Source organism: Convolutriloba macropyga, chromosome 1 (genome assembly GCF_964194025.1).
Source record: "Convolutriloba macropyga chromosome 1, txConMacr16.3, whole genome shotgun sequence".
In the NCBI taxonomy this organism is placed as follows: domain Eukaryota; kingdom Metazoa; phylum Xenacoelomorpha; order Acoela; family Convolutidae; genus Convolutriloba; species Convolutriloba macropyga.
This window is the reverse complement of record NC_134468.1, coordinates 5,669,153-5,692,803: the sequence shown is the minus strand read 5'-3', so window position 1 is coordinate 5,692,803 and position 23,651 is coordinate 5,669,153. Positions and strand designations below refer to the sequence as shown.

Here is a 23,651-nt window from a genome sequence, read left to right as displayed (position 1 = left end):
TAACAGCTATAGTTTTGCTCGTTCTGCTTTCTACAGTTGTTTAAGGATAATTTAAGGATATTAGCTTACCTAGTTTTTCTTTATTTCTTTGGTTTTTGTTATTTCTTTTGTTTGCAATTATTTTCTGTTCTTTCACGCATTGAATTGCGTAATGTGGGGAATACGGTCAAAGTCAAGAGCAATTTCAAAAGAAAGGGGATAAACATAATAAAGCCCGGTTATAATGCATTAGGTTATCAAAGTTCATTAAAGCGAATACGAGGTGGCTCATGTATTATGCTTAAAAGCCTTTAGATTAGAAGCAGAATTAGTTTAATGTAAGAATCTAACCGAATATGCAGAATTTACATACCAAATACGAACACTTTGACACTTAGAAAAGTTCCGTCATTTTCTTTCTCTTAATTTTTTATTTCAACCCCAATGTGCGTCAAAGTGTGTCAAAGGCGGCTATTTTCCGGCAATTTGCCGGCTGTGTACTACTTTCAGCGATTTTTCTCGGGTCTTGTGTTTGTTTTAATACGATATATATTTTTTGAATATTCTGTTTCTTTCGTATATGATATCCTCAACAATCGAATTTTATCTTGATTTTGCTTAATTGCTGTGATTCTAAAACGATAAATGTGGTGGTTGCTTGGTGGCATCATAGTTAATTGCAGAGTTCTACTATCCGAGACCAGTGTAATCAGTTATTTCATTCCCATATTTAGCCATATTAATTTTGTAGCCTATCAGTATGCTGAACATAATAATAATTTCGGCCTTTTTTAACAATATTAAATATTTTTAATATTGTATTGTGCGGCTTTTCTTTCTCGTGGTGACAGCGGAAAAAGTTTTCACCAGTTTTTGAAAGCAAACCTGGTGAGGTAAATAGTTCAGGTCTTAAGTCAAAAGGTAATGGTTTCAGCTGCATTAAGGTCCATGTCGTCTTCAAGATTTTGACTACAACCATATGTCGTCACAACTAATTCAAATCTGCATTTTGTTCAATTGTTCGTGCAATTTCAACTGAATTGCGTGCCTGACGTCATTTTTCACTCTTAATGGAGCTAATTTTTGTTCATTCGCTTGATTAAGTTATTGGTAACATCTGACTTTCATCACTTTCAGAAATGACTTTCTCACTCTGATATTGACTTTTCTTAAGTTCAAAGAGATGAGGTTAAGTGAATGTGTTACTCTAATTGAAGGTCATTTGAGAGCATCTAATGGAAGCAGCAATGCGTAATACAGATTCTTAATCAAAATCTAAATTCTCAGCATTTAAGTTTTTTTTGGTCTGTAATTTTATCTGTTTGAGACTGCAAGTCTACAAAGCTATTGCGGCTAGTTTCTGGTAATCCGCCAGCTACGATGTAAAATTTTTGTTTAAGCGTTTTTGCCTTTTTGAGTGGCTTTTATGCCCTTGACTTTTGCTAGCCTTTGCGTAATCTGAATTTCTCTCTCATTCACAAGTGTCGGCAGCTACACTCATGTGGCGAGGCGACAGTTCACTACTAAAATTAAAAATGATAAGTGCGCCAAAATTGATGTAGTGTTTCCACTTAAAGTTTAGTGGTACTTATAACGACGTCCTCTGCAATTTGAAGCCCCCCCCCCCCCCCCCGACTGAAGTAGTAGGCTGCAATAGATTGCAGCTCCACTTGCCGTTCGAGGGCAGTTGTTGCGATGTTAGTCGGTTTTGTTTCACTGAGTTTTTTCATAAGGTTGGATACTAGAGCTGAAAACAGCTCTGAAAAAGAACAGATTGCAAGAAGGTTTGAGAGTTTTGTTTTCCGTATGAGATTGATTTAACTCCAGGATAACAAGAAAATTTCTAATAATATTTTCCAGCTATCTGCCTAGTTGTAAACAACGTGAAAATACATGCAGCTCAATCATTTCCCGTTCCATTGGAGTTAGTGAGTGGGCTATTTACTGGAGCCTTTGCTATTTATAATTTTCGTCAATGGTCTTCCAGAACAGGTAATAAACAAAATCACTTGACGGTGCACGCTATTAAAACTTGCAACTGTTTATGTGAATGGAATACAAGACGAAATATTGTCAATGAAACTTGGTGTAATACGGACAAAATACGTAAATATCCTGGAAATTGTTTGTCCTAATTTTGACCTACTGGGGATATTACGCGATATGATTAGTAGAGCTTCCCTCTTTCAAGCAGTTGAAGAGATGGACGTGAACTTCTCTCAGAGCTATGGCAACAGTTAAAGAAGAATTACTGTGAAATTGTTACAGGTTGTCCAATGGGTTCATTTGTTGCGAAGAGCAGACTTGACTTTTGAAGCGATCGATGCTGAGCTACAGTCGCTGGAAGCATCGGTAAGTTCTCCTATAACAGTTAAGTTGATCTTAATTTATGGAGTTATCTTTTTGAAATGGTGAAATATTTAACACATACCATGCCCAGCTCTATTCTTTTTCGCCCCGTCATTGTTTTTTGTTAATCTATGTGTTGTTATACAGCACGTCCGTATGTAAAAGGATAGAACGTGCGCCTGGGGGGGGGGGTTGAAACAATAGATCCCCATGCTCTACGCACATGTGCTATATTTAAATATTTAAAACTATCCCTTTTTTAAATGTGTTCCACGTGCAATTTAAGTTCTCGATGTGATTACCTTTGGGGGGGGGGGGGGTCACATCGAGTGTTTAAATTGCACGTGGAACAGATTTCGAAAAAATAAGAGTACAGTTTTGCTCAATTTGTAGAAAGAAAGCGTCGATTACGAAGAGGAGGGTTCCCAAAGAAGATCTACGAATGCTGGTCAGAGCAGCAAACACGACGACGCCCACACTAGCATATCTGCTAGCTCCGCGTTTACTAATGAATCTCAGCATTACAGTCAGTTCATGTATAACACTGGACCATCGTATGCAGGGGTAGATACTCAAGCAACAGCCATCTATGGAACTCAACCAGCCGCAACACTTGCGGGAGATTATGGTGAGATTTAATTCAATTGCTCTGGAACAAAGTTTGTAGGGAAAGTAGTCAAGTTGGTCACGCGTGACTTACCTCAAATTACTTTTATGCTCACTAACTGAAGGTTAATTGAGGTAACATGGTCGATCTAATAGAAGAGAACCAGCCGCATTTTTCAAGCTCAGACTGTTTTCGTATTAAGTGCAATTTTTATGGAACAGATATTTTTACAGCTTAAATCTCAAATATTTGTTAGTTTTTCGAAGCAAGAATGCTTGTTTAATTTTGGCAACCAGTTTAATTAAGTTGGCCCAGACCTTAAAGCTGCTTCTGGATTCATACGGTTTTTCTTCGTCTGAAGCCCTCTTTTCGTTTTACGTTCACACTGATTACATGGAAGTTTTCCTCTTATTAACCCCATTTTTGCTCATGACGTTATTTCCCAGTTCTTTACTTGTTTCAAGAGCAGTGTGGTCATTTGGCTGATAAGATTTGGAGCATACATGAATTGATGTCACAACAAAATTTATGTTCTTTCGAAACTGAATTCACAGAACTTCTTATTTGCAATAAAAGTCTAATAATAAAGCTTCTTGAGAATGAATTAGGATAAGCATTCGTTTTTCTTAAACAGTTTTTCATTGTTTTATAATCGGCATCGATGATTCATAAACTCATTTTGTGTCTATTTGTCTACATTCTACATCAAATCTATTTCACAGCTTTATTCGACAGTCTCTATGTATGCAATTTAAAGAAACTGTTTTGAGGAGACATAAATTCATGTTGTGAAGGGCTGTTTTTAATCTTAAGAGTATCAACCCCTCCTCATTTACCCCACATCCGCATGGCCTGGCCGCACCTACTAATGCTAGGATCCGTTAAACCCCATCTGGCTACTATGAAGCCAAGCGCTCGTTTGCGAGCAATTCGCCCGAAGTTAATCCTAATGTTTTGCTTATAGCCGTATGCTGAACAGAGCTATATTGCGGTGCTCTTGGTTTTTAAAATTAAAAAAATTTGAATTGTATTGGTGTGCTGTCTTTTTTAAGGTCTGTTCGCACTTTTTTTTTTACTTTTCAATGAGAAATCAAATTGGAGAGGTGATTTTAGTCACGCTGGAGTAGTAAGCGGAGCAAAAATCAAGAAGTTGTAAGGTATGACTTCTCGCAAAGTGCTTTTAGAAGTGAAGTGAGAGAATGGTGTTAAAACCAATTTTCAGTTTTTGAGAGCCAATCTTGTTTTCACGTTTATATAATGTGTTTGGCAATTTAACTTCTCGCTGGTTTTATTTTCATTTTCATTACGAACACTTAAAATCAATGCGTATGTTCTAATAATGCATAGTTGCACTGTTCAACCTCTCAATTAGTACATCATGTTTTTCGAAGAATTCGACGTTTTTCTTGGATTTTTTCATCTTTTGTAGTTTTTGTTATATTATGCAGTGTCATTATGGATAGCTCTAGGTGGCTCTAATATGGATCCCATTTTGATCATTTTGAAGGCTCTTTCCACATAAACCAGTTTTCACTATTTTTACATCTGTTTTCAAAAAAATTTGTTTTTTTTTCGGATTTTGTCCTTTGTAGTATTTTGTTCTGTCGCTTATTAGTTATTAATAGCCGCGAAGCGATAGCCGAGGGTATTATTGGCCTTCTCATGGTTTTTTAATTTGGTCGTCAAGATTTTTGTTCCGACCATATGACGTCGCAATCACTTCAAATCTGCTTTTTGTTCATGCAATTTCAACTGAATTGCGTGCGTGACGTCATTTTTCACTCTCAGTGGAGCAAGTTTTTTGTTCATTCGCATGATAAAATTTTTGGTCGCACGTAACTTACCTCACTCAAAAATGACTTCCTCACTTTGAAATTGACTTTTGTTTACTTTAATTGCAAGAGATAAGGTCAACTGAATGTGTGACACTCTAAATAAAGGTAATTTGAGAGCAGCTATTAGAAGCAGCAATTACTTATACAGATTCCTGATCAATATATAACATCTCAGCTCTTAATGAAAAGACTAAATTTCTTTTTTGTTTTGTCTTTTTAATGTTTTTTGGGACTGCAGATCTCCGAAGCTATTGCGGCTATTTTCTGGCAATCTGCCAGCTATGTTAATCCTTTGTGGTTTTTTCATTTATATATATATATATATATATATATATATATATATATATATAAAGGTTTAGGTTACGGCTAATAATTTAATTGGCTTCGGCACTTTTTGTTTTCGAGTATTTTTGAACTTTTGATTGTTGCCAGCTTTTTTAATGCTAATATTGTTGCCTGCGCTTCCAAATGCTTCCATTGAAGTTGATATACCTTTTCTCTTTATAAATTGTGTAATAGATGTTGAAGAAGGTAAGTTATAGTTGGGTGTCGTTTGTATTGTCCTTTTAATTTGTCGGCAGTGGTTTTCTACTAAGTTGGTGTTTGCTGTCTAAACTGCCATTGTGTAAAAGTCGTACGACGTTTTCGGGAATAATAACCTCAATAACACCATTTTCCTGGAAGAAATTAAATGAATTTTGTTATATCGGTTTTTGAAATGTGCTGTTTAATTATTTTTTTTGTAAGTTTTTTTGTGGACGTCTCGGTATTTGTTTTGTTTGTAATTGGAATCTGATTTTGTTGTCTCCAGTTGCTTTAATTCTTCGAATTGTAATTCGGGACTGGTGCTACACGTTTTTTGCTTTCCCGTCTGACGCTCTTTAATTTTACATTTGTTCACACAGCAAAGCTGAGGAACGGCGGCTGCGATTTTTCAACTTAGAGATATCTTTCTATCTATTATACGGCACTCAAGCCTATTTCGCAGCTATTCCGGCAATCTGCCGGCTATGTTTTATTATATGGTTGATATGCCATTCCCTTTTATTTCCTTTAACACCATTTCTGAAAATTCAAGACTATGTGCATTCTGTTTGTTTTTCTTTCATAATTTTTATAGTAATAAACTTGGAAAAGCTGCAATCTTGAAGCAAGGATAATTCTTTTTTCGATGAAATCGTAGACTAATGGAATATAAACAAAATGAAGGGACTGCAAGACTCCTGCATTTTTAAAAGTTGCACTTTCTATTGAGTGGAAGAGTAGTGCGCTCTGATTAATACTATACAAAGAAGTTTTTTTACAAACCGAAGATTTTGAAATGTATTGGTACTTAGTCTTTTTGTGTTCACATTATTTTCGTGACTTTGATTTTTCAAAAACAGCGGAAAAAATTGAAACCGTGTAGGCAATAAATTAGATTGGAGGCCGTGAGTTGGCTTTAGTAGTCTTTAGCTTAGCGTATTGAAGTTCTTGATAAGGCCTAAATTCAAGGCAAAGGTTTTTAGTTTTTTTAAAGTGGGTTTTCCCTTGACGCTGATCACAGCTCATAAAGGTCTTATGAAAGCTGCAAATTCTTTCCACGCCTGTTTTCTGATTTATATGTTAGTTATGACGACTTCAGCAAAATTTGTAGTGAACGTTTTGTTGAGTTTTTGAAAATGTTTCGTTTTTCGGGTTTTAGCAGCCGGTGATGCTTCTTTTAAGTTGTTTGGGTCAATAGTTATGTTTTAGCAGCAGACATTAATTTTTTTGGGACGACAAGCTACGAGAACTGCAATTTTTTGTATTATTAATAGCCGCCCTCATCTTCTCAGCCGGCTATTATAGCGCTTCTATTTTTTTTACTTCGTCGAATAAAAAAATGTTTCGCTTTACCTCATTTTGCCGCCTTTTCAACATTTTGCGTGAAATCTTTTTGACTTCTCTAGGCTAGTTTCACTCTTCTGTTGTTCTGCTAAAAGTGATTTTGAACATCAGTTGCTCAGCAAAGCAATTCAAAATGAACAGAGTTAGTACAAAAATGGATGTCAGAAATAGAAACGGGATAAACCCATAAAGCCCAATTTTAGATGCCTGCTATTTGAACGTCGTTCCTATAAGTCTTATTTACCATCTCTAATGCTTATTGTTATTGATAGTAGCCCCTGTAGCCTCTCTCTAAGAAACAGAAGTATGTTCAACTACGAAATGCCATCAAAACAAATGTTTTTGTACAAAAATCTTTTTTTTTCAATATCTTCTGTTATTTCAATCCCAATCATGCTTATTGGAATCAACGGCGGCTATTTTCCGGCAATCTGCCGGGTATGTTTGCTAATTTTATCTGTGTTTTCTTATCTGTCCTGTTTTTTGGCCCAACAGAATTGGCTTTGAAAACTTAATTCTACAGAAATTTGACAACTTGCAACAATTTTGGAGTTGTTTTGTGCACTAATTGTTGCAATTGTTTTTAACAATTTTTGTAGCTTCGGTGTTGCGTTCATCTGGAGTACTGTTCCTGTAGCTTTTATTGTAGTGGACTTAAATTCTTTAAAGCTTTCCTCAAATAACAATCTTTGATAGTGAGATATCATTAATTTACCTTAACTACTCGAATTAAAGCAAGGGGGAATCATTTTGAGAGAAAGGAAAAGTCTTTTTGAGAATCACCCGTTACCAAAAAAACTGGTTCCATTAATTGTGGAAAATAACCACCGAGATTGTAAAAAAACATCTGTTAAATGCACAATTTACCCAGAGAATGCCTATGTTAGCTCTGCTTAGCTATCGCGGCGAAAACTTTTTAATCTTTTATTGGGAGTCAATAAAGTTGTTCTTCAAATTTGAAAATTTTGAAATGTGTTACAACCTGCAAAGAAAGACTGGATAAACTTATGAAGCACAAAACAGAAAAATTGAAGGTTAACCTGGTTTATATTAGTATAAAAATACCACGTTTTTAAAATCGTTATTTTGAAAGTTAGGCTTAAATGAGAGGATTTCAAAAATCTTAACTAAAGCTCGAATTTTTGTGGTAATGCAAAGTTTCGGAAATATCGTTTCAGCTCTGGTGATATGATTTTTTGCATGCTGGCAAATGCTAATGTGTGAATATGCTGTTTCACGCACAGGAAAATGAGAGCCTTCTTGTTAGACTAAAAATCATGCAAAGAATGGATTAGTTTGTTCACACTTAGTAAAAAACAAAATTTTTCACGCGGGTTGAATGAAATCTTTGGGGCCTTTTGCTGAGTCCTTTTGTATCACCTTGATCTGATAGCCTCGATAAAGATTTCAGTTATTAATTACATGTAAATGTTATGAAATGATTTATATTCATTGGTTCAATCATTAATCAAGCTCCTTTTTTCATACCACACCTGTTTTGAGTAAATTTTGCTATCTGTACTTAGTTTAAGATTATTGCAACTTGAACAGTACGTAGGCTTCGAGCGATTTGTTGACTTGGCATGTAAGTTTAGGTTAAATGGCTTGATAACTGAAAAGTAACTTGTGCTCTGCTTGTTGTAAAGGCATGTTCTCTAAGTGGGATAAACTCAAGTGACATTCAAAATTTGAGTCTGCAGTTGTTTAACACAAATTAGACTATTAAGAGTGTAATTCTCTCTGACAAATATCGAAACCTTGCATGGTTTGACCGTTGGACTTGTTTCAGTATGTGAACCCAACTCTTGTAGCGAGGGTTTGGGCGTGCCTTACCTGACTAGCTCTTTAGAAGATCTCTCGAAGCTGTTAGAGGCCTGGGTGTTGTGTTACGGTATCAAAGCGGATATTGAAATGATAGAATCGGCTGCTGACGAAATGGATTTGTTTTCAAAAGTAAACAAATTGTTTGGAAGAGTATTCCAGAAGCAGGAGAGTCAATTCTCCTTTCCAGTTTACGAGACTCAAGATGCAGGTACGTTTTTCTAATTTCCAGTAGAGATGCAATATCTCTACTGCGATTTGGGACGTTAATATGTGTAAAAGTAGCATGAATGTGCTCGGGGGGGGGGGTCGCTCGGTGTTGTACGTTCTCTAATTCATCGAAACAGAAAATTTTCTGAATACGCGAGCCATTTAAAGGAGATGAATTTAAACTTTGCGTATACTGGGCTAAACCAAATTTAAACGACCTGCGCTAAGTAAAATGTGAACGCACATTTATTTCTTTTAGGAAACTAAGTAATGCTTAGATCTAGCTTTAGCGGGCTCAGGCTGACTTGTTATGTTTTTTGACACCGCAAATCCGAATGCGTTCAATTACAATAAATTATAATTGTTTGTTACATACGCTCAATTGGCTGATCTTAAGTAATGATGCTCATTACTTGGATTCATTTCATTTTAACGCAATGTTCACCGTCAAAAGAAACAAGACGTCAAAATAGTGTTGATCCGAGCAATTTTAAGAGCCTTCAATTTAAAAACATGTGGAATTTGATCGATTCTATGAGCATGAGAACTTCGATCACGGAAACAAGGCTCTCGATTTTAATGATATTTTCCATAAGGTTTATCACATAGTAACCAAGTGTAATGAAAAATTACGCCGAAAAACTTTCAGACAGTTTCAATGCAACAGATGCGTGCATGAATAGTTCAAATTTGAGTTTCCTCAAGTAAGAATTCAAGCTGGGCTTTTTTCAGTATTTTAATGACCTGAGTATTAATGCATTCGGAGGAAGGGCAATTGCCCTAGCAAAGCATAAAATTACATGCTAATAGAAAACGTTTCCCAAAGAGAAGGAACCTTGCGTTATTTATTTTTAAATGTTGTCAAATTTTCTTGCAAGCGTACAATAATATTATGAAGATGAGTAAACCACAGGAGAAAAATCAGATCCAACAATTTCCGATATTTTTAGTCTTAAGGAGTCTTGACCTCTAATGACTGTTATTTAATCAAAGTAATTAGATGCTGCTGAAGGGAGTTGCGGCGCACTATATTTAGCATAATGTTCATCTCGTAGCTAAGTCAAAGATCCAAAGTGAAGAAACCTTGCATTATTTATTTTCGGAGGGAGGGTACTTGCTCTCATACAATTTTCAGCGGAGTTTTCATTGGGTAGTAACCAAGTCAAAGTATACATGAGAATAGCCAGAAAACAGTTTTCTACTTCAATGAGAGGGATATGTTGAATTTTCTAAAAGACCACCAATTTTTTTGAAAGGTCAATCAAAATTAAGTGAATTCAAGTGAGGATCTTTTCAGATGTTAGGTCTTTGAAGAATGAGTAAACGTGCTTGATATGATTAAAAAATTCTTTCATTTTGAGCAAAACGTCTTTAGTTATAATCTCGCAAGCTTAACAAAGTATTTGAGTCAGCAGAACTATCATTTTGGGATTATAGTTTGGAGAGTGTCTTCAAGTAGCTAGACAAATCAATCCAAGATCTCGCCATCTTCCAAAGTTGAAAGTGGAATTTGGTTCTCGTTGTTGGCATTGATATCATCACCGCCTTCAACTGACGCAGTTCACTGAAGTTTCAAAAACAGATTTCATTGACTCACTGTTTTGCCTGCTGGTTGAATCCATCCAGTTAGAGCTTCAGTTAACGAGAAGTCCTCCGCACAATCCGATGATGACATATTTGCCTCGATCTCCTTCTTTTTTTCGGCGGTGTACTTTCACTCCGATTTACTTTTGGGCTGCTTTTTAGGCTGCAACTCCTGCGTTCAACTTCAGTAACTCGATAAATTAAAATTGTTACATACGTTCAATTGGTTTATCTTAAGTAAATATGCTCATTACTTGGATCCATTTCATTTTAACGCAATGTTCACCGTCAAAAGAAACAAGACGTCAAAGCGATTTAGATCCGAGCAATTGTAAGAGCCTTCGAATTTAAAACGGGTGGAATTTGAGCGATTTTTTTAGCATGAGAACTTCGATTACGCAAACAAGGATCTTAATTTTAATGTTAATGTTTTCCATAAGGTTTATCTAAAATTACGCGGAAAAACTTTCAGGCGGTTTCAATGCAACGGATGCGTGCATGACTAGTTCGAATTTGAGTTTCCTCAAGTGAGAATTCAAGCTGGACTTTTTTCAATATTTTAAAGACCTGAGGAGTAATGCATTCGGAAGAAAGGCATTTGCCCTAGCAGAGCTTAGAATTACATTCTAATAGAAAAGGTTTCCCCAAGAGAAGGAACCTTGCAACTTTTTCCCAATTTTTCCGTCTTGAAGAATCTTGACCTCTATTGGTTGTTATTTAATCAAAGTAATTAGATGCTGCTGAAGGGAGTTACATTTTTAAGCATAATGTTCATCACGTACCTAATTTAAAGATCCAAAGTAAAGGAACCTTGCATTATTTATTTTCGGAGGGAGGGTACTTGCTCTCATACATTTTTCGTTGGAATTTTCATTGGGTAGTAACCAAGTCGAAGTATACATGAGAAGAGCCAGAAAACAGTTTTCTACTTCAATGAGAGGGATATGTTGAATTTTCTAAAAGACCACCAATTTTTTTGAAAGGTCAATCAAAATTAAGTTAATTCAAGTGAGGATCTTTTCAGATGTTAGGTCTTTGAAGAATGAGTAAACGTGCTGGATATGATTAAAAAATTCTTTCATTTTGAGCAAAACGTCATTAGTTATAATCTCGCAAGCTTAACAAAGTATTTGAGTCAGCAGAACTATCATTTTGGGATTATAGTTTGGAGAGTGTCTTCAAGTATCTAGACAAATCAATCCAAGATCTCGCCATCTTCCAAAGTTGAAAGTGGAATTTGGTTCTCGTTGTTGGCATTGATATCATCACCGCCTTCAACTGACGCAGTTCACTGAAGTTTCAAAAACAGATTTCATTGACTCACTGTTTTGCCTGCTGGTTGAATCCATCCAGTTAGAGCTTCAGTTAACGAGAAGTCCTCCGCACAATCCGATGATGACATATTTGCCTCGATCTCCTTCATTTTTTCGGCGGTGTACTTTCACTCCGATTTACTTTTGGGCTGCTTTTTAGGCTGCAACTCCTGCGTTCAACTTCAGTAACTCGATAAATTATAATTGTTACATACGTTCAATTGGTTTATCTTAAGTAATGATGCTCATTACTTGGATCCATTTCATTTTAACGCAATGTTCACCGTCAAAAGAAACAAGACGTCACAGCGATTTAGATCCGAGCAATTGTAAGAGCCTTCGAATTTAAAACGGGTGGAATTTGATTGATTTTTTTAGCATGAGAACTTCGATTACGCAAACAAGGATCTTAATTTTAATGTTAATGTTTTCTATAAGGTTTATCTAAAATTACGCGGAAAAACTTTCAGGCGGTTTCAATGCAACGGATGCGTGCATGAATAGTTCAAATTTGAGTTTCCTCAAGTGAGAATTCAAGCTGGGCTTTTTTAAATATTTTAAAGAACTGAGGAGTAATGCATTCGGAAGAAAGGCATTTGGCCTAGCAGAGCTTAGAATTACATTCTAATAGAAAAAGTTTCCCCAAGAGAAGGAACCTTGCAACTTTTTCCCAATTTTTCCGTCTTGAAGAATCTTGACCTCTATTGGTTGTTATTTAATCAAAGTAATTAGATGCTGCTGAAGGGAGTTACAATTTTAAGCATAATGTTCATCACGTACCAAATTCAAAGATCCAAAGTAAAGGAACCTTGCATTATTTATTTTCGGAGGGAGGGTACTTGCTCTCATACATTTTTCGTTGGAATTTTCATTGGGTAGTAACCAAGTCGAAGTATACATGAGAAGAGCCAGAAAACAGTTTTCTACTTCAATGAGAGGGATATGTTGAATTTTCTAAAAGACCACCAATTTTTTTGAAAGGTCAATCAAAATTAAGTGAATTCAAGTGAGGATCTTTTCAGATGTTAGGTCTTTGAAGAATGAGTAAACGTGCTGGATATGATTAAAAAAATTCTTTCATTTTGAGCAAAACGTCATTAGTTATAATCTCGCAAGCTTAACAAAGTATTTGAGTCAGCAGAACTATAATTTTGGGATTATAGTTTGGAGTGTCTTCAAGTAGCTAGACACATCAATCCAAGATCTCGCCATCTTCCAAAGTTGAAAGTGGAATTTAGTTCTCGTTGTTGGCATTGATATCATCACCGCCTTCAACTGACGCAGTTCACTGAAGTTTCAAAAACAGATTTCATCGACTCACTGTTTTGCCTGCTGGTTGAATCCATCCAGTTAGAGCTTCAGTTAACGAGAAGTCCTCCGCACAATCCGATGATGACATATTTGCCTCGATCTCCTTCATTTTTTCGGCGGTGTACTTTCACTCCGATTTACTTTTGGGCTGCTTTTTAGGCTGCAACTCCTGCGTTCAACTTCAGTAACTCGATAAATTATAATTGTTACATACGTTCAATTGGTTGATCTTAAGTAATGATGCTCATTACGTGGATCCATTTCATTTTAACGCAATGTTCACCGTCAAAAGAAACGAGACGTCAAAGCGATTTAGATCCGAGCAATTGTAAGAGCCTTCGAATTTAAAACGGGTGGAATTTGATCGATTTTTTAGCATGAGAACTTCGATTACGCAAACAAGGATCTTAATTTTAATGTTAATGTTTTCCATAAGGTTTATCATATAGTAACCACGTGCAATCTAAAATTACGCCGAAAAACTTTCAGGCGGTTTCAATGCAACGGATGCGTGCATGAATAGTTCAAATTTGAGTTTCCTCAAGTGAGAATTCAAGCTGGGCTTTTTTTCAATATTTTAAAGACCTGAGGAGTAATGCATTCGGAAGAAAGGCATTTGCCCTAGCAGAGCTTAGAATTACATTCTAATAGAAAAAGTTTCCTCAAGAGAAGGAATCTTGCAACTTTTTCCCAATTTTTCCGTCTTGAGGAATCTTGACCTCTATTGGCTGTTATTTAATCAAAGTAATTAGATGCTGCTGAAGGGAGTTACAATTTTAAGCATAATGTTCATCACGTACCTAATTTAACGATCCAAAGTAAAGGAACCTTGCATTATTTATTTTCGGAGGGAGGGTACTTGCTCTCATACATTTTTCGTTGGAATTTTCATTGGGTAGTAACCAAGTCGAAGTATACATGAGAAGAGCCAGAAAACAGTTTTCTACTTCATTGAGAAGGATATGTTAAATTTTCTGGAAGACCAACATTTTTTTTGAAAGTTCAATCAAAATTAAGCGAATTTAAGTCAGGATCCCTTCAGATATTAGGCTTTTGAAGAGCGAGCAAACGCGCTTGATAAATTAAGTCTCCCGAAATTATAGACTCACAGCATGCTGTCAAAAAGTGTTCTATTACGGCGGTTTCTACATCAATTTTTGACAAAGGATCAATAAGTTGTTTACTGTTCAGAACTTTTTTCATCAGCATATGATTGAAAAATTCTTTCCAGTTTTGAGCGAAACGTCATTAGTTATAATCTCGCAAGCTTAACAAAAATATTTGAGTCAGCAGAACTATCACTCTGTGATTATAGTTCTGTGAGTGTCTCCAAGTAGCTAGACAAATCAATCCAAGATATCGCCAATCTCGTTCTCGTTGTTGGCATTGATAACATCACCACCTTCAACTGGCGCACTTCACGGAAGTTTCAACAACAGATTTTATTGACTCAGTTTTGCCTGCTGGTTGAATGCAACAGTAGAGCTTCAGTTAACTAGAATTCCTCCGTACAATCCGATGAGGACATATTTGCGTCGACCTTCATTTCTTCGGCGGTGCACTTTTACTCCGATTTACTTTTGGGCTGATTTTTAGTCGGCATCTCCTGAGTTTCTTTGACCTAATCAAGAAAGGTAATGAAACATGAAGACCGTCCAAAAGGATGTTTCAATTTGAGCTTTTTATTCACTAACTTACCACAGTCTGATCCTCACTACTGCTACTCTTATTTTTCACCGGTTTCTGAACAACTCTTCCGATTTGGTTAGATTCAGTTTCCGCCTTCACTGAGTCTTTCATTTGCTGTTCCTTACATTTTTCGTCAGGTGCGCCTTTCTTTGTTTCCGCCGGGTGCTTGACATCTTTCTGGTTACTGCTGCACTTCTTTCGCTTCAACCGTTATCAGGCCTTGTATATTCGGAATAAGCCGGTATACATAAAGTCCGATAAAGAAAAAGGTGGATGCGTTAAACTTCGAAACTATCTTTTTGATACCGTTCAAGGAGTCACCAACCCTCTTTCTAAGCTTTTCCACTTCCTAATTGTTATCTTTACGACCTACGAACGAAATGATTCACAGCAACTTGAACTTCCTTCTCTTCGTTGTCGAATACCTTCGTAAAGCTGTTCTGCATAGTTGCGGCCGCTGATGCTGTGTTCAACATTCTCATCTGAAATCACATTAATACATAAAACAGTCTTTTGCAACTTTCACGGGAGAGAGAAATTACGTTTCAGAAACGATTGCCAACTTATTACGGTCAATAGGGAGTCAGAAGTGAAAAAAAACTCCTGACCCGTCGAATTCAAATTTCGGACCTGCCGCATTTATAGCTCGAATGCACTAAAGAGACGCATTGAAGAGCTCCCTAATGTGGGATCAAAGGTCAAATGTGGGATCAGTAAAAACACCAACAATGCGCCATTGGAATGAGCAACATAATAATGGACACGCCAACCGCAATGCGTCATTGAAATGAACAATATTCCAGTTCGATTTCAAAAAAATAACTTTCCCTCAAAAAATCGTGCGAATCTGTTTATGCGTCGCCCCACCCTCCTTCAATCCACAGCATCCCCATCATCACTCTCACGTGGTTATATTATCTGCATCTGCTGAACTCTAATAACAAAGCGGTGCACGGCACAAAAATAAAAGCGCTTAAATGTAATTTTATAAACGGACGAATAAATAATTTACTACGTGAGGTTGAGGTATACGAACAAAGCAGAGTAGAGCAATATTATACACAGAATAAAGCGAACGAACGGCCTTTATACTGTGCAGCAATTTTTAGCCGAAAAGAGTATTAGACAAAGATAAATCCGAATGAAGCATGTCAAATTAACCGCCAACCTGCCAGCGTGGTTCAAGGCTTTGGATTGTCGATTAGCCAAAACCCGCAAGCTGTGGTTCGAACCAGGTTGTTGTCAGTCATTTTTTGTGAAAACCATGTTTTAGAGCTTCTAAAGCATGCAAAGATAGCCGCTTAAACATGGTATTTAGTGGCTCACGGTCGACTTTGAATTAGTACATAGACTGGAGATTTGTAAATCTAGTTTGCCGCCGAGTTGATCCAGTTACGCTTGTCAATCGACATTTGCTCAACTAGAGGATCTAAGGGTTAGGATTGGTGGCTTTACCCACAAGGCCCGGGTTGGACTCCCGATCTGGGAACGTTTTTTCTTACCATGACGATATGAGTATTCAATCGGAATCCAATGCTACGTACCACAACAAATAAAAAATCAAACTCTCAAAACGATTCTCTGAGCTTGAGTTCACAAAGGAAAATCATTCCTGCAGCTCAAAGATTGACCTTACGGCAGGATTTTGGCTTGCACCCACAAGGACCTGGTTCATCTCCCGGTCTGGGAAAACTTTACTTCATGAAAAAATCCACAGCACATCGAAATAGTTTAATACTACAAAAACTAGAGATGTTCACCCCTGGATTGATACAATTACACCTGGCAATCTACCTTTGCTATCGCAGATGGTCTAGCGGGTAGGATTTGTGGCTTCCACCCACAAGGCCAGCGATTGACTCCCGGTCTTAAAATTTTTCGATTGTAATTCAAAGCTGCGTACAACAAAAAATGAAAGTTTAAACTCGTAATAGCAGGACACCAAAAGCATCACAAGAAAATCTTTTAATGAAATAGAAAGTTTAAAAGAAATTAGGATTTCCGTTTCGCACCAAATCTGGCTCGAACCCATGCCCCTCGTTTAACAGGCATAGGTTTAAACGCATGCGCTACCGACGGGTATTGCTTGCGTCAATTGCCCTATGTAGTAGAAACTTTTTGTTAAGCAACATTTTTGGCTTTGCTGATTTGAGTGTTTAGGGAGCTCTAAGACTTCTGCAGATAGCGAGCTTATACGTGGCGGTATAGCGCGTTTCAAAACGCATGTACTATGTTAGGTTGCGTAATTAAAGAGCGTCAACATATGAAATGATTGGGCGCATAAACATGCTGACATAGCCCACGAATTATTATAGAATATAGAAGAAAACATAGTGAAGCACTCGAAGTATTATAGAATATCGAAGAAAACATAGTGAAGAAAACCATGACTCGGTTTTAACCGCCATAGGTCTTGCCCCTCGCGCTACTGATGCGTATTGCATTTGTATATTGATCTTTCTACATCAGCGAAGTTTTAATCTTTGACTTTTTTGGCTCCATTATTGTTGCTATGTGGCATGCTTAATGAATGCAAAAGATGGCCAGACTAGGGGGCTTAAATATGACAAGAAAGAAAGAGAAACAAAGAAAGAGGAAAAAGAACTGACGGTAGCTAAGTTAAAGAAACGAAAAAACGAATTCGGACACGAACCCCTGCTCCTGTCTTAACAGCCATTGGCCTTGTCCCTTACCTTACCGATGCTTGTTGCTTACGTCTTTTGTCTGTTCTATATCAGCAAAATCTTGGTCAGTGGCTGTTTTGCGCGCTTTATTTTGCTTTCCGGCCTGCTTTAGGAGCGCAAAATTATGCGCAATTTAGGAGCTCAAATATGGCTGTATAGTGCGTCTCAAAACTCACTTAAACCAAAGACTGCAACTTTGATATCTGTTAAAGCATGTGAAGATAGGAGCGCTGTTAAGCATTGTGTTCAAATGCGCCTTACAGTTAGTATAATAGGGAGATAGAAGAAGGAAAAATAAATTATATTAATGAAAGATGAAAAAGAAAAATAGACAGACAGGAATGGATTAAAAACGACAACTTAATATTTTCGGCAAGAAATATTGAGCAACTTTTGGCACCTTCTCGGGCCTGAACTTGTGAGCTTCGCTTAACAGCCGTAGTTCTTATCCCTTACTGATGCGTATTGATTTCGCCAATTGATCTTTCTACATCATCAAATTTTTGGTCGAGGCTTGCATCTTTTCGTTTGCTTTTTTTTGCTATCAGGCATAGTTAATGAGCGCAAAATTATATGCAAATAAGGTGCTTTAATATGGTGGCATATCGCGTCTCGAAACGCATGAATTACGCAAGAAGGCATATTTAAGGAACGTTAAAAGATGCGAAGATTGGAGCGTTGTTAACCATTGCGCTCAGGGGCGACTTACGTTTAATAGAATAGATGACTGTTTAATGCCTCTTAATGATCTTTTGAGACATATGAGACAAACGTTTCCAGTATAAATTTTTGTTCAGCGTAGATTTTGCTTGAGAGAGGTACATGAAAAAAGCCTTGAATCCACAGCGACCCTGATTGATAAAGTATGGTTACTTCATATGTTATCAGTCGAGTAGAAACTCTCCCCAACGCATATCATATTGTTAGAGCTTTTCTATGGAAATTATTGATTTTGGTTAGCTTTCCTGTTTACCAGTTTGCAGGCAACTGAAGTAGAATTGATGAAGGTTATTTAGATTTTATTGATTTTAAAAGGAAATTTGGTTTCATGATACATTTCTACACCATCAATATATGCTCCCAATAGAAAAGGTGTTTTCGTTTAAATGCTACAGGGAATAATTCCTGTTGAGTTTTGTTCAAACTATCTGCGTGAAAATTACCCGGCCACGTTTAAAGTTATTTAGGTAAAGTTCCCTGGGGCAAAGACACGAGTGATCATTGTGTGCTGAAAGAGGCTACCTGGTTAGACCATGTTACTATAACTCCTCGAGTGGAGAATGCGGGACAGGTTAAGTTCTTCACTCAGCTCAGAGCCCAGTCTACCATAGATGAGGTATATCCTTCTTAATATAACTAACTAACCTCTTAATCAAATGAGCATGAGATACTTAATGCCAGCCTTACGTTTTTTGCCGTATATACTGTGTGAAATCTGAGTAGATCTTAAAATTTTTACTGTTTATAGCTGCGGAGCTATATCGCTGTGCTCTTGGTTTTTATAATTCAAAGAATTTGAATTGTAGTGGGGCGCCGTCTTTTTTACGACTCGAAAAGGAGTTACGGTGATTTAATTGCTCTCAAACAAAGTTTGTAGCAATTATATTAGTCCTTTCGGTCTTTTTTTAATGCGATTTTTCGTCTGACCCATTTGACTTTTCGTCCTCAAAAACGGGATAAAGAGGTGGCACGCAGTGGGCATTAAGTTCTCTTAGAGCATTTCAGCTTACTAGTCTCCAAGTATGTGATTCACAAAAACGGTTTTGGAGATTTTTACTTATGGTGTGAAGGGCGGTTCTTAGAAATTGATCCCACATCCCCACCCACCGCCCCCAAATCATTCCCCCAGTCCACTTTTACAACCCCGCTGCGGTGCAACCGCGCTGCGCTCACCTCACTCCCCTTCAATTAAGCTAAAGCTAGATTCACTAAATCGTGGCTAGCTACTGTTGAAGCCAACCGCTCGCCGGTCGTTTGAGAGCCATTCGCCCGACGTCAGTCGCTTATGTTCTATTTTTTAAATCGGTGACTTCTCTTATCGGAGGGATCAAAATCAATTGCCGCACGTGAAAACAAGTGTTCAGGTCAATCCGCTGAAGTCAAAAGCAGAGCAAAAGAGAGTGACTTTTTCTCATGCAGTATTCTAAGAGCAAAACAATTGAGTGTGAAAAATTTTTCGCTAAGTGATCGGTATTGTTTGATCACGTACGGATTTTTCGAAGCGATTTTTTAGTTTTAACTCTCAAATTTTTCAGCCAAAGTGTGTTTTGGCTACTAATACTTTGTTTTATACTTTTAAATGATATTTTGAGCTAATTTAGCAATTTTACCTTGTGGAATGTTTTTTTAGCACGTGTTAAAGTCTTCTTCAATTTTTGAAAGTCTCAATTGGGGTCTTTAATGGTTAAGCTGTTTTTTCGTGTTTTTATCGATATTTTGATTTGATCGATGTTGATTGTGAGATGTCATCGTTCAAGAAAATGGTGTAATATTAATCAAATTTTGTCTCGTTTTCGTCTTTTTTGTTAAGAACTTTTGCGTACTTCTTCTGATTTTAAGCTTTTTGCTAGTTAATTGCTCAGTTAAATGAGTAAGTCTGTTGCTATTATATTTTTCCTGTGATCTTTTTAATGCAATTTTTCACTTGACCGATTTTTCGTCGGCTTATTTGACTTTCCGTCCTCAAAATCGAGATAAACAGGTTAAGCCCAGAGGGCATTAAGGGCTCATGTAGCCTTAGGCCTGAGAAGTAACTAAGAATGCGATTCACCAAAACTGTTTTGAGCAGAGAATTTCATGTTAATGGCGGTCCTTAATCTTAAAACTACATGGCGTTTGCTGCGATTTCTCTAAAAGTGAAAAATAAGACGTTTAGTTCCATAAAGACTTTTTATCAGTTTCGTTTGAAGAATGGTTGAACTTTAAGAATTGAATAAAAAACATAGTTTGGATCTTTAGTACTACCCACACATCTTCGCAAGCAAAAACTCAAGCCCGAAGCTACTATTACTCTATGGGATAATTGATTTCTATAAAACTAAGTGATTTTGGGGTCTTAAACGGAAGGGATATTTCATGTCCAGTGATATTTTTAATTGCTATTGAACGAAGTTCATAATAATTATTCTAAACGTGTGTGTTTTTTAAGCAAAATTTTTGTTGGACAGTTTTGATTTTTCGAGTGACTTTTACGGCCTTGATTTTTTGCGTTTCGCGTGATCCAGAATTCTTTCTCAATCACAATTTTAAGCAGCTGAACTCAATTGGCGGCAATTTAATACTAAAAGTCAAATGAAAAGTGAGCTGAAATTGGTGCCATTTTTCACTTCAAATTTTAATTGTGGTATATGTTAACCTCTAATGTGGTTATTTTAAGCTTACTATTGAACTTCTTACTCCCATTTAAGCTCCCCCTCCCCCCACCGACTGAAGCAGGCTGCAATTGATTAGAGCTCCCACTAGTCGTTCGAGATCAATTCTTCCGACGTTTGATCGGTTATGTTTTTCAAAATTCAAGCACATTGAATGTTATAGCTTCTAAGCAACTAAAGATGTTATTCAGGAATAACATGAGAACCTTATCATATTACATTCTTTTTTCACCAGTTCTTACAGTGACTGATAATTGTGCGTCGTTTGAATTTTTCACTGATAGAGAAGCAATTGTTTTAAAATCTAAACACTCATTTTTGTAGACCCCCATCGAAAATTAGGTTGAGCATCGTTACCGTAACAAATAATTCACATATTTGATGAACGCTTCAGCTGCTTCGAGCTCAGTCGTCATTCCTATCCATGAAGCAGTATGAACAAGTGCAGCGTGTGTTGAAATACCAAGCGACCTCCATTCGTATCAACCGAGTGATAGAACCCTCAAGTGTGGCCAGTCACAGATGTGAGAATGGGACACACAAACTGTTCCTGGAAATCTACACGAACGAGAGCCTCTTCGTGTCTCAGCGTGACACAACTGTTGCTGATTCTGATTTGGAAGATTTGGAGGAGGACAGTTCTGCCGCGAATAATAGAAAGAAATCGAAACGGAAGAAAGCCCTGGGTGTGAATAGCTACGACTACAGTGAAACTTTGCAGCTTCTGGGTAAGTTTCGAAGGTTTTTGAATTCTACATCTTCAATTTTTTAGATCTTGAAGAATCTCTCTGAACTGATTAATTGAATAGAATCAAGATTTTCACAAGAGAACCTCTGCTTTTGCTTATAGTTTGAAACCTTACCATTGTATGAAAATATTCTAGGTCTGAATGAAGGAGACGCCGATTCAGATACGATGAACTTGCAAGGTGGTTACTTAGCGTACATTCACTTGCGACATCTCAGGATCAGAGATTTAAAGCGGAACTGTCTGTCAACCTTAAATTACTTCCGATCAATTGAGCGCACGCTCACAATTAACGACGGAGGTGTCTCCTTAGACGGCTCGCTTGATCAGATCCCACAAGATAAACACCAATTGCCAGAGTACAATATTGCGTCCGGACCGAATCCACTGGACTCCCATGCATACCTCTACAACACACCTGCTGATTACCAAATTAACGCTGCCAAATTTATGGATCTGAGTGAGGTTGAGAATCATGATGATTACTATTTCGTTGGGAATCGAAATGAGAAAGCTTTGAATGAGAAATCGATGAGTGGTAGTGAAGATACTGAGTTATTGGGAACTAATGGTAGTACTCGGGTGCACGTCCAGGATGAGAAAGGATATTACATCATGTATGATGTTGCAATTGCGGATTTCAAGTACGTACATGAATCCACCCTCCTTTTAAGACGATCTGTTCTTTAGTTGAATTTGGATTAAAAGTTTGTTATCGAGATAAAAATATTAATTTTGCAAGATGTAGCAATTTTGCAACCGTTTACATCGGCTGTCTTCGCTGAGTTTGTTCAAATATCAAATAATTACAACTGAAATTACCTGGTTTGAGAAATTATGCTGACAGATACATTTTGTGATTGTTTAGATTCTTTTGAAACCTAATTACGGAAAAACGGCAAATATGTTCTGAACGTATTGGGAATCGAATATAATTGACGATAATATCTAACGTCTAACCTTTTCTATAATATGCTTGATCGTTTTAGTGCCCTTGAAAAGGACCTGCTACTTTTGGGAACATTCTTCATTCAAAAAGAACGTGATTCATTCAAGCGATCAGAGCATATGTTCAAAAAGTCGAAGCAAGGATCGGTAAGTATTTAATCATACAAATCAAATTATAGAATCTAAGCTTTGTTTCTATTAATAGCCGCACAGCGATAGCTGGGGCTATTATTGGCCTTCTCCTGGTTTTTTACAATTCAAAGAATTTGAATTGTATTGGGGCGCTGTGTTTTTTTTACGACTCGAAGAGGAGTATTGGAGAAGTCCTTTTTACGACTCGAAGAGGAGTATTGGAGAAGTCCTTTTTTTTAATCAAATTTATTGGAGTGATTTTTGAAGCGGGAAATGAAACGCGTGAAAAAATTTTGAGTGATTTTGGCGCTGAACAAAAGTGAAGAGCGGAGCGAAAAGAGAGTGGTTTTTGTTCATACCGCTGATTTTGAGAGAGCGAGAAATTGATGTGTGAAAAACTTTTCTCTAAGCGAGCGAAATTTTTTTGTTCACGTGCGGCATTTTAAAGCAGTTTTTTTCTTTTATTTTGGTTAAGAGGTTTGGTTATGATTTTGTTTTAATTTTAGGCTGGTTTTGGTAGTGGTTTGAAGTTTTCTCGAAATTCATATGACTTTTATGATAATTCGGAGGTTTTTAATGTATTTTGCTGATTTTCGGGCTAATTTTTGCGTTTTTTGACGATTATTTTGTTTTACTGGCTCAAATGGGTATTGAAGAAACCCCTTCTACTTGAGTAATTTTATGATAACAATTGCTTACAGTTTTTTGGGTAAGAATCATTTTTTGTTGAGAAATATGACAAAAAAATGGAGAAAATTGGAACTATTTTTCTTAATTTTTTTGCAGTTTTCGGTTTTTTTTCTGTTTTTAGCTAAGTTTCTTTGCCTATTATGACTTGCCTATTGTTCTGCGAGCATCTGAATACCCTATTGGCTGACGGGATTTTTTCTTTGGATTTATATGTTTTTGAAATATTAAAAAATGTAGAAACTTTTTCCAGTTTTTTTAGTGAAAGTTTTTAAGAGCTTTTTTTTCCTAATTTTAGCCTAAAGTATTTTTTTCAAAATTCACATAAGTGGTTTTTGTAAGTACTAGTTGTTTTGATGAAGTTATTTTGGCAGAGATAGTTTTTTCGGGATCTCAATTTATAACAAAATATGATCAGATATTTTATCATATTTTAACAGATTTGATGTTATTTTTTTTACTTTTTTGTTTCATGACTTTGTTTCAAGATAATCATAAATTATTGAAGGCACGT

At 36.7% G+C, this 23,651-nt stretch overlaps 1 protein-coding gene across 1 annotated transcript in view; it reads left to right on the top strand.

The window, feature by feature from the left end:
* Window positions 1–23,651, top strand: part of LOC142358725 (uncharacterized) — a 91,827-nt gene that overhangs the window by 4,756 nt on the left and 63,420 nt on the right. The window contains exons 3-9 of the mRNA XM_075410268.1: window positions 2,248–2,331; window positions 2,722–2,956; window positions 8,429–8,671; window positions 18,439–18,587; window positions 21,017–21,350; window positions 21,507–22,014; window positions 22,360–22,465. Of these exons, the coding sequence (XP_075266383.1) occupies window positions 2,248–2,331; window positions 2,722–2,956; window positions 8,429–8,671; window positions 18,439–18,587; window positions 21,017–21,350; window positions 21,507–22,014; window positions 22,360–22,465 (1,659 nt within the window). The remainder of the gene's footprint in view (window positions 1–2,247; window positions 2,332–2,721; window positions 2,957–8,428; window positions 8,672–18,438; window positions 18,588–21,016; window positions 21,351–21,506; window positions 22,015–22,359; window positions 22,466–23,651) is intronic.